The sequence below is a fragment of the Podarcis melisellensis genome (assembly GCF_964234715.1).
Source record: "Podarcis melisellensis genome assembly, chromosome: 2".
Lineage (NCBI taxonomy): Eukaryota > Metazoa > Chordata > Lepidosauria > Squamata > Lacertidae > Podarcis > Podarcis melisellensis.
The window spans coordinates 28,526,499-28,537,773 of NC_138529.1; the positions used below are offsets into that span (position 1 = coordinate 28,526,499).

The following is an 11,275-nucleotide window of genomic DNA, read 5'->3' on the forward strand; positions in this document are numbered from 1 at the left end:
TCTCCCAGTCCACCGTTCCATTCGCGACGCGAAGCGGAGGCGGCAGAGGCAATTCCCAGGCCCCCTCGGTCAATTCCACCGGGACCCCTCGCCTTCCACTTTCGGCTGCCCGGAACAGGGGAACAGGGCGCTCGCAAGGCAATTAAACAGGGATTCCACCCCATTGTGACGTCAGCGGGCTCGTAGCCCCTCCCGCGCGCTATAAAAGCAGCCCGCGTACCGCAGTCGGCTCAGCAGTTCGGCGGACAGTTCCATGGTGCTGAAAGTAACTCCAGCGTTCCGGGGCGCCGCGTCTGTTGGGAACTTTGCCCCGGCCATGTTCGCAGGGGTGCGGTGCAGCCTCGTGTTGGCCTCGTTCTTCTTTTTGAGAGGATGCGCCCAGAATTTCGGGCAGACCCGGTTTATCTGCACCTCGGTGCCGTTGGATACGGACATGTGCACTTCTTCTATGCAGAGCGGCGGCAGCACGGAAGACCTGAAGACCACCGTGCTACAGCTGCGGGAAACGGTGCTTCAGCAAAAGGAGACCATCATGAACCAAAAGGAAACCATCAGGGAACTAACCACGAAGCTGGGCAGGTGTGAGAGCCAGAGCTCGCTGGACACGGTCCCCAGTGAATCCAAAACGGGAGGGGGCAGGAAGCAGACCGGCTCTTCGAAAAACACCATGGGGGATCTGTCCCGGACTCCGGCTGCCGAGACCTTGACCCAACTTGGGCAAACTTTGCAGTCGCTTAAAACAAGACTAGAAACCTTGGAGGTACAACTTTCTCCTTTCTGTTTTTCCTTAGAACTAGAAAAGGAGACACGTCAGACATGGCTTTGGGATGGCCGGCCCCTGCCTTCTTCAGTGTTGATTTAATGCTGCACCCTTTGCCCTGTTCCCGAGGTAAAATGTCTGCAGCAAAATGTGAAGTATTCTCTGCCACTTCCCCCCACCCCGCTCCACTCTCATACATTAGGGTTCTGTGGCAATTTGGGTGCTTCCCTTTGATAAATCGGTGCTCCTTTGCTTGGAAAGCCGCCCGTGAGTTTAGCTGCCAGGGTAGCAAACATCAGGATGAGTCTGTGGTAAATAATGCTGTGGTGTTAATTTGGTTTGCAACAATCCACTTACTCTCTTTGCTTCTTCCCACCCCGTGCAGCAATTCAGTAGGATGAATTCTTCCAGCCAGACCAATTCCCTGAAGGAGATACTCCAGAATAACATCGATGACTTAGAGAAGCAAGTCCTGTCCCGAATTAACAGCCTGGAAGAAGGCAAGTACAACCCCAAGAACGAGACTGAAGAAAGAGGAAAAATAGAAAGCACTTTAACTTCCCTTCACCAAAGGATCAGTGACCTAGAGAAAGGTAAAAAGAAGCTGAGAAAAGCTTAGATTTAAATGATCAGCATTTTGTTCCATTACACATTTGGAGGCAGCCTGAGAAAAACAGCTCACCTTCGCCCCCCCCACCTTACAAAGCAGTTCTCTCCCCCCCCCTTCTGTTTAAAAGAGATGAAGAAATGATTACTTTTCATTTAAATTATGAGCAAATGCAACTCTGATCCTCACTGGAATTCATGGACAAAAGTGAGTGTGTCTCTGTGATTGTGTGTTTATGTGTAATGGGAAAGGACAGTAAATAATGATATTTTGTTCTTCCAAAGTGATATTGGTAAAGTAGGAAAGAACTACGTAATCTATGTTAGCAAAGTATCTTTGACTCTGCACACCTATGTAGAAAAAATGCACCTTCAACTTGCTAACGTAATTCATTCATCTATATGCATTGGGGTCTACCCTCTAAGTGACCTAGGACAAGCTGTTTAACATTTTCTCCCTCCTCTAAGCAATTTGTGCATCTTAAACTTCAACAGAACCAGTTGTTGTGTCCAGTCAAATACTCTGCTCCTTTCCTTTTTCTGTGTTCATTAGCGCTTTTTAGCTTTATAGGGGGAGTGGGAGAGGAAAGGAGAGAAAAGACCCTATTCCCCAAGCGCTGTCCATGTGACTAGGATTAGAGTGCCGAAATGTGCTGGAGGGATTTAAACAGTGCCATCTTAAGGCTCATTATATAATGAAGAGAGAGAGAGAGAGAGAGAGAGAGACAGACAGACAGACAGACAGACAGACAGACAATTCTATGCAAAATTCCACTGAAGGAGACTCAAGACCTTCCTGTACATTATAGAATTACATCTATGCTATTATTCAAATAGGAGCACCCTATTTCATGTGCAATCCTTTTGCACAGCACAATCCTATGCATATCTACTCAGAAGTAAGCCCCACTGAGTTCAATGGAACTTACTCCCAGGTACGTGCATATGATTGCAGCCTCAGTACCCTTCAAGACCTCTGACAAACACCCTCTCTATCTTCCCTCAGGCCAGAAAGACAATCGGCCAACAGATAAGTTTCAGCTGACTTTCCCCTTGAGAACCAACTATATGTATGCCAAGGTGAAGAAAAGCCTGCCAGAGATGTACGCCTTTACTATTTGCATGTGGATAAAATCGAATGCCTCCCCAGGTGTGGGCACACCCTTCTCTTATGCAGTACCTGGGCAAGCCAATGAGCTAGTGCTTATTGAGTGGGGCAATAATCCCATGGAGATCCTTATCAATGATAAGGTAAGTGACCAGTATTCTAATCCTTTAATTGCCATGGCATGATTTTAAGGGTAAGGAGGGGAGAAATGTATTAATTAATAAAACAAGTGGCAACAAAACCAGCATTTAACATAATGGCTAAATAATGAAAACTCTGCCCCCTTCCTGCAAACACCTTGTGGCATCTTTTGCACATGGTGAGCATGTATTTGCAAACCACTGGCGCTGGTTGATACTGCAGCCAGCAGTATTGGAATTCAGCAGCTTTGCTTTCAAAGTGAAAACAAAGGAAGTGAGTTAAAGCCCCCCCCCCAGGCTCCAACCCCCTTTTCTGGAGCAACTTAAATAAAGACACCCAGGGATATCTGAAAAAAAAAAAGAAATAAGAAATGGAGGAGCTTATATTTAGCTTGCCCTCCAGAGAAATAAGTGATTTTTTTTAAGAAGCCCCAGTTCCCCAATCCCTTCTCCAAAATTTAAGGTCATTATATAGCACTGTGTATGTTACCAGGCAGACATTCAATATTTTTCTTCTTGTGGCCCAAAATGAAATACAAATGCCATTAAAGAACAACCTTTATATATGGACAGTATTATTATAATTATTATTAGTTAAAAACCCTAGCTTGTGTGACAGCGCCTCCACATTTTGACAAGTGTGATCGTTCCTTTTGTGTTACATTTTTTTCAATGGGCATGCCATCCCAAGATATATTCCAGCACAAAGAGGAATCCTTCTTGTGGTTTTCAGGGAAAAAGAAAATGAAGAACCCAACAAAAATGCCCTAGTGTTTACCAAAATGTAAAATAACAGAGATGTCATTTTAGAGTCCTACTAATTCAAGTTAGGGTCAGAAAACCTGATCCTGTGTCCTTGAAGTTAAAATAAGCATTGCCATTATCTCCACTTACTGGAGTTTTAAGAATCTAGAATGTTTGCCACCCCATCAAATCTTCATTTCTCTATCAATGGGAACCAGAAGGTTCTGTGGTTCATGTGAAAATCGAATGTATTACATAACAGGGCAGGTTCGGGAAGACCACCAGCTTGGTGAAGTCTCTAGTACTGTACAGTTCATGCTTTTGTTGTTATAGGGCATCCCTGACTGCAGCAATCTCCCTCTTCTCTCACCAGGTAGCAAAGCTTCCTTTTGTCATTAACGATGGGAAATGGCACCATATCTGCATCACATGGACAACCCGGGATGGTGTCTGGGAAGCTTATCAAGATGGCACACAACGAGGCAATGGGGAAAACCTGGCCCCTTATCATCCTATCAAGCCACAAGGGGTCCTTGTTTTGGGACAGGAACAGGTAAGGTAGCATGGTGGCAGCGGAGGAGGAATGGGTGGCCACTGGAATTTATCCATGGTCTGTACAAGGTTTGCAGCAATTTGATTAGAAAGACTGGTAGAGAAGGTGCTTAAGCATTATAGTTAAAACCTGCAGATTGTGCTGCTCTGGATTAAGTGTAGTAGACCTAGATATTCCTCGGAACACAGGAAGCTGCCAGAGTCAGACCATTGGGTCCACCTGGCTCATGATTTTCAGCATTGGCTGGAAACTGCTCTGCAGGGTTTTGAGCAGGGATCTCTTCCAGCCATACCAGGAAATGCTGGGGATTGCAGCTTCACATGCTACATGGTAGAATCCGCCTTGTATTCCAGATGATGCCTGTTCAGCAGGCATATGCATCATGCATATGCCGGGGTCTCCAGTGCCAATGTAGCATGGTTATGTCAACCTGCCATACTGGCGTTCCATACCTTCTGAACCTACAGCATAAGGTTTACTGCAGCGATAGTTTCATAGGTTGTCTGTCAGAGCCAGCATTTAGTACATTTGTTAGATGAATGCAAAGTGGTTCTGCCACGGGCAGTACAGGAAATTTGCCTCTTAAAAACAACAACTGTGGCAAAATTTGATGAAGTTTTTTAGGCATCGGATAAGAACAGAAGGAGATTAAAGAAAGGGAGGGAGGAGACCAAATGGTATGGGGGTGGGGGTGAGAGAGTTCTAAAATGAGTAGGAGACACAGAAAATCACCAATCTGTTCCCTTTAGTCATGCACATTAAAGAACAATTGAACCATGGATAGCCAACATGGTGTCCCCACACATATTGCTGGATTTCAGTGCCCATAATCCCTGACCATTGGTCATGCTGGTTGGAGCTGATGGGAATTGGAGTTTAGCAACATTTGGAGTGCACCACATTAGCTACCCCGTGAACTACACATGTTTGCATACACAACCACTCACAATTTTAAAGGAATGGGGATTGACGTTCCCATGGAACAAGTGGGATCCTCAGGGCACATAATAATTTTGACAGTGGTAGAGACAACAATGCTGTCTAACATCTACACCTGCACATGGATACACACACACACACACACACACACACAAGAGTGGTAATTCAAATTTTACATGTCCTGGAATGGGTCCTGTCCTCGTTGCTTCTGTGTCTAAAGCTAACCAACTATTTCACACTGAATTACACACCACAGGGCATCTAAATTTCCTTCCTGCATTTCTCATAAAAACAGGCAGTTATTTTCCCCATCACTTATCGCACAAGTGACATAGATCAACTCTGCCTGCCAGCGACACAACATGCTCACTCAGATACATTGCCATAGTCAGAAAGCGAAAGTCATGGTATCCAATTATTCAGGTGCAGGCTTTCAGTTTTTTAAAAAATATTTTCACATCCACAAGTCTCAAGATGGAGGATCATAGCAAATCACCACGGCCCATTTCTTTAAACGCCACTTGTCTTCTTCCTCTCTCAAAACAACATGCGAGGCCTTTGTTTACATGTGCATACAAATTTACATTAAAAAAATAAATAAATCTGTACTGCCATTCAAGATTCTCAGAGTGCCTTACACCACAGAATGAAAGGGGAATAGAAACACTGCAAAATGTAACACTACTAATTAGAGACAGAGTTATCCAGTACTGTAAAGGTAAAACAGCATGCTTTTCCTAGCACCTAGAAGATAGCAGAGCAGGCTGCAGGCAAGTCTCCTCAGGGAACAACTTCCATCTCCAGCCTTCTCCCTTCCAGACATGCTGGCACTGCTGGAACCAGGGGCCTAAGTTTCTATTTTTGGAAGTTCCATCCATGGAAGATGCACTTAAAAGGTTGCACGTCGCATCCTCCTTATTGAACTTCTCTGTTGCAGTTTATTCCTGCTGACCTTTGCATGCTGCCACGAAAGCTTTCTGGCTCATTTCAAGTGTTTACTCTGTCAAGACTGTAGGATTCCCAGTGTTGACTTACCTCTTGGGTCTTCTTTTTTTAATATAAAATTTTACAATGTGCATGCCATCCTAATATATATTCCAGCACAAAGAGTTATCCTTCTTGGGGTTTTCAGGGGAAAAGAAAACAAAAAACCCAACAAAAATGCCCTTGAGTTTTCCAAAATGTAAAACAATAGAGATGCCATTTTAGAATCCTACTAATTCAAGTTAGGGTCAGAAAACTAACTTTTAGATAAGGATATATATTGCGTATTTCCAGGGTGAGATGCTTTCAAATCTTTTATCTTCAATTTCTCTCTTCAAGGACACACTTGGAGGTGGATTTGATGCCACCCAGGCATTTGTGGGAGAACTAGCCCACTTCAACATCTGGGATCGGAAGCTCACCCCAGGGGAGATCTACAACCTGGCCACATGCAGCACCAAAGCCCTGTCTGGTAGTGTCATAGCCTGGTCCGAGACCAACATTGATATTTATGGTGGAGCCACCAAATGGACATTTGAAGCCTGCCGTCAGATCAACTAAAAAATGCTGCTCTTCCCCACCCTTCCCATTCCAAATCCATTTAACCCTTGGTTAACAGACATTCTCCTCACCCAGGAATGAATTATGGACAAATCTATTTCCTTTCGCTCTTCTGTCTTTCTTTTAAAAATTATCTTCTTTGTTTGTTCTAAAGAATCAATCACATTTTTTTTTAATCTAGGAGACTTGGAGTTTTTCAGTCAACTCTAAGGCAACCTGGGACTTTGCAACCTTACAATTTTGAAGAGAGGGTTCGTTGTCCCCACCCCAACCCCTCTCTCTCACTCCCTCTTTTGTCCCTTTCTCCTTTGGATCGAGACTTTATTATCTTTTTTCCATTTTGCTTTATGAAGTCTCATCATGAATGGTCTGATTTTTCTGGCTTGCCAACTTTGTTTCAATGCCTGAGTGCCTTTGGGCTGGTGCGACTCTTTCAGCACATTTGTCTTCATTTGCATATACTTTTTAAAGGATATCTCTATATTCCTACTCTACTCTATGTCTTTTAAGCAGCCAGTCACCTGTGGGCAGATATTTATTTTTTATTACGAATTATTCTCTGAGTGATAGGAGGATAAACGCTTTTTGAGAGACGCATGATGGTGGCTTGACTAGGAGATTCAAGGGGTGGTGGTGGGGGGGTAGGACTGTTCTCTGAAATTCTTCAGGTCCCTCATTGCTCCTCCACCAATTGTGTAAACCTCTGGCTATGGCCGGAGCAAACAGAGCCATCTTTGCCCCCCAAGGGTACATGTGAGACTCAGGAGCATTGCCAGCTCAAGGATCCTAGACGACTTGTCCAGATCCTTGGTCTTTTGTAGGAGCAGCTGGCTCCTACCTATTTTAATGGAGCTGCAGAGCAGCTCCCTTCCCTTGTCTGCCTTCATTTTGCTGTACAGCCTAAAGGATCTGCCTCTGTTAGCCATCACAAAGCCTATGCGTAGTCCAGAAAACCTTCCTTCCACAGGCATTGATTACTGCTTTCCCCAAAACTCTGTGACCCAAAGATGGCAGAAAACCACCTGGTTCATCCCCTTACCTCTCCCTTCCTGGTTCCACAGCAGGCTCCTACTTGCCTTCCCCTCCAAAGGTAATGCACCCTGGGCCTTTCTCCAGAATACTTGGCTTGAAGATGGGACTATTTTCTTATGACTTTATGAGGCATTCCCAAACCCTTACCAATGCTCCTTTACTCTCACTAAGAGCCATAAACCTGAAGGGCTGGGGTAGGGGGGAGTTTTAGTGGTAGTCGGATGCAAAGCATGTGGTTGCAGTCCGATTTCCATGGCCATACCGCTGAGCTGAGATTTTTGCCTTTTAAATACAAATTGGGTTCACTGCAGGTGGCAGGATGTATAGCGCAAGGAGCCTTGCCTGCCCTGTGCTTATTGGACCCAATGAGATTTAAGGTATACTTCACTTTCATAAAGGTTCATAGTTTTTCCTTTGTGAAAGGAATAAGGAACTGCTTGAGAGAGGTTTTAAGCAAATGTGTCAAGAAACTGAATAAAGGGCAAATCCTGGTTTTGCTCCAAAGCTCCAGGGAATTAAGAAGAGGCTGTGACCTCGCCATGCATCTGTTTTGCCCAATAACCAGAAACAGAGCCTGCACTATGTTTGTTTGTTTTTTAAAAAGAACAGCACAAGGGATACCTAAAAGACTGTATGTCGAGCCTTCAGATAAACCTCTGCAAAAAGGCAAAATGTGCATTTCTTATCGTGCTTATAGACGGAACTGTTTGCATCTTGAAGGGCACCAACTATTTTAGGAGGCTGGGAAGGTGTAGCGGTTGGCCTTTCTTGAGAGGATTGTGTTTTGGTTAGATAAGAGTGCCTATTTTACCACCTTTAGTGACAATGGGTTGCATAGTGCTCTTTATAGATTCCGTCCTAGTTTATGGTACCCTTAGATTTCCTGCAGGCTTATAGGGAAGGCAAGGGGTGTACTGTCGTTTCTTGCATGTTTTCAGTAGGTGCCTCAATCGTGTTTTACCTGGTCTAATGCTTGCCTGCTTGCATGGGCTAATGCAGAGCTGTGGGGGGTTTGCTGAGTGATAGTTCATGCTTTAAAAACAATTCAAAAACTAAAGTCATCCAAGCACGATAGTATAGGTCAGGCATGGCTGGAAAAAGGTGGCTAATGATACAGCATTCTTCCCCATGATAAACAGCACTACACGTTTTTGTATTAAAAAAGAGAAGAAGAGCCACCAGTTAAAATATTGGTAACTTTAAAAGAAATCAATCCATGGGAACTGCTCCACTCAGCTTTGTCTTTTCCTATAAGTCCTGGAGAAGCCAGAGCTCTTAATCCAGTAGTTGTGCTGTCCTAAAAAAGCAGCTATAGGAGCTGTTCTTTAAGCATTTCTGCGGTGCAATGTACACTGTGCTGCTGAATCAGTCCTGTTGATGTTTACCAACCTGGATGTACTTGGAGCTGTCCCTTCAGCACCACAATGGGTGGGTATTTTCCATGCCAGACTCCCTGGGAGCTGTCCGTTCAGCACCAAGGCTGCTCCAGCGAGCACAGAATAAATAGCTGATCCAGTCAAACTCAAGCCTACTGCTTAATACGATTGATGTCCCCTCTTGCACTGAATAATACATGCCTCTCTCAGGTAACGCCCTTTTATAAAAACATACATACAAGTAAAGAGCACTGCACAGGCAGTGCATGTGTTTGCCTAAAGACTGTCTGACAATTCCCAAATGCCTCCTTCTAAAGGAGGTGTTTTCACTGGCCATTTACACAGGTGTAGTTCCACTGACGAATATAAGGTCACACCAGTTTAGGTAATCAGCGAAGCATTCTCCGGCAAGTGTTCCTAAACATGGGTAACTTAGAAGTCCTATTCACTTCCCTAGGACTTAACTTACAATCAGTGTATAGAAATCACAGCTCAAATGTGATATTAGTTGAATCAGCATTTTCTCTCCCTTGAAGGGTTAGCTACTCTTTGAAATGTCAAGCCTTTCTGCTTTTGTAAAACAAAATACACACAAATTATTTCTCTTGTTGTAAAAGGAGTTTACTACCAAGAAAGGTATTTTTATTAGAAAAGAATATATGTAGAAAAACAGGTATTCCCTGAAAAAAATACTTTTGAGCTACAGATGAAGGATAAAAGGATGACAAAGCTTATTTTGAGATAAATAATATTTTATATGGTTTCTTTTTTTAAGAAAAAGAATTTCTGGTTTGTACTAATAGTCTGCAGCCATCACCCCTTTAAACGACCTCACCCTCTCTCATCCCAGTCAAGGAGTTTTTCTTGGCTGTGAGTGAAAAGGGAGGTGTGAAGGATAGAATTTGTGAGGCTCACTGAGCCATTTTGACCAACCCTAAAGCTATGGCAAATGAATATGCAGCATGGATAGGCATGTAATAAGCAGTTCAAGGTCGATGTTGCACTATTGAAAGATTGCTGCTCATCCGATATTGAAGTGGGTCATGTGACCATCCTATGAAATCTCAATGCTAAAGCACTAGGAAAGGGGGGTGGAAATCTATCTAAACATAATAAACACAAACGCAGCCTAGTTATCTTACTTTTAAATCTTGGCTCAGGGCAGCATATTTTAAGCAATGCTCTTTAAAAGCAAAACCAACCAATCCCAACAAAATTCTACCTTGTAAGATCGATCTGCTAACGACCCTTATTGGAAACCTTCTTGTAACTAATAATGAATGTTAAGTGTAAACTGATGAAGGGGAGAAAAACATGTCAAAGTAAATAAATCCAGTCCAAATTGCGCAGGATTTGCCAAATAAAAAAAAAAAAGGGTGATAGTGATAAAATTGTATATACTGTACAGCGTGAAAGAGGATAAATGTTTCTTGAGTTGTCATTCTGTTAACCAAAGCTGTATATTTTTCCTATTTCTTGCTATCAGTCTTTACTGGGTTTTGAATGAGTTGATGTTATATCTTACATCCACAGTCCACATCAGCAATTCTTAAAATGCACTGTTTCTACTGGTTCTTCATGCTGTTTTTTTTTCCTTTCCTTTTTTCATTTTATTGCTTAAACTACATGAATTGTTGAATTTATTTTTACACAATAAAGAGTGATGAAAGACAACACGGCTGCAGTCATTTCCCCCACCAAACTTTCCTCTCCCAGAAAGGACCCCAGTACAGCCAGGAACTCCCAAAGTCAGCTCCAATTGGGAAGAAGCATGTCTTGTGCTGCTGAGTCGGCAGCAGCAGAGATCTCACACCTGCAGCACAGATTGTGGCCTGCTGCCAGGGTTCTGCAAAACCAGTCCTGAAAACAACTGCATATGCTCTCTGGCCAAGTGAACCAGCTGACCATTGCCTGTGGTAATCTCCCTTTTCCTGCCAGTTCTTCTGTCTAAACAATTAGGTTTGCCAGCTTTTGCTGCTTTGGGATGCCCAGTTTTGCTTTCATCTCTATCCAGCTGATCTCCTGCACATACCTCTTACTTGTTTTTTTCCTGGCCCAACCCTATATTGGGATAAGAGGACTGAGCAACATATCTTCTCATCCCCTGTCTCAATGACTTGAACCCTTTACAGGGCTGTAAACAAATTGGTTGATCCCTTGGCGCTTGTTTCATGCAGCCTGCCCCTGTTCTTGACCTCTTTTGCTGGCACTGGTATTTCAAGAGACCAAAGGGACAAAGCAAGAGGGGTGAACTAGCATTTCAGTGATGATATTGCGTTATCTCCCTCTCAGCAGCAAAGACTAGGAGATGCAAGTGAGGGAACACCAAAGAAGTGGGTGGGATCTCCAAGTGTGATTAGGACAGCTATGGTCATGCTACACAGACAAGCCCTAGTCCTATTATGTCCCTGAGAGCCCCAGAGACTCCACATCAACTTCCACTTTGGCAGAGCCAGTTAATGGCATCTCTGA

The 11,275-nt window shown here is 43.7% G+C and overlaps 1 protein-coding gene across 1 annotated transcript; it reads left to right on the plus strand.

Moving 5' to 3' along the window:
* The first annotated feature begins 214 nt into the window (after positions 1-214).
* Positions 215-10,477, plus strand: NPTX1 (neuronal pentraxin 1). Its single transcript, XM_081900019.1, has 5 exons — positions 215-760; positions 1,146-1,353; positions 2,373-2,617; positions 3,732-3,911; positions 6,174-10,477. The coding sequence occupies exons 1-5, from the start codon at positions 254-256 to the stop codon at positions 6,393-6,395; spliced, it is 1,362 nt and encodes a 453-aa protein (XP_081756145.1). The 5' UTR covers positions 215-253; the 3' UTR covers positions 6,396-10,477.
* Positions 10,478-11,275: the final 798 nt, after the last annotated feature.

What these genes read in the sequence shown, in the direction of transcription:
- NPTX1 (XM_081900019.1), top strand. Translation starts at nt 254, where the DNA reads ATGGTGCTGAAAGTAACTCCAGCGTTCCGGGGCGCCGCGTCTGTTGGG. An exon ending in GATCAGTGACCTAGAGAAAG is followed by an intron (nt 1,354 to 2,372) that starts GTAAAAAGAAGC and finishes ATCTTCCCTCAG; the next exon opens with GCCAGAAAGACAATCGGCCA. An exon ending in TTGTTTTGGGACAGGAACAG is followed by an intron (nt 3,912 to 6,173) that starts GTAAGGTAGCAT and finishes TCTCTCTTCAAG; the next exon opens with GACACACTTGGAGGTGGATT.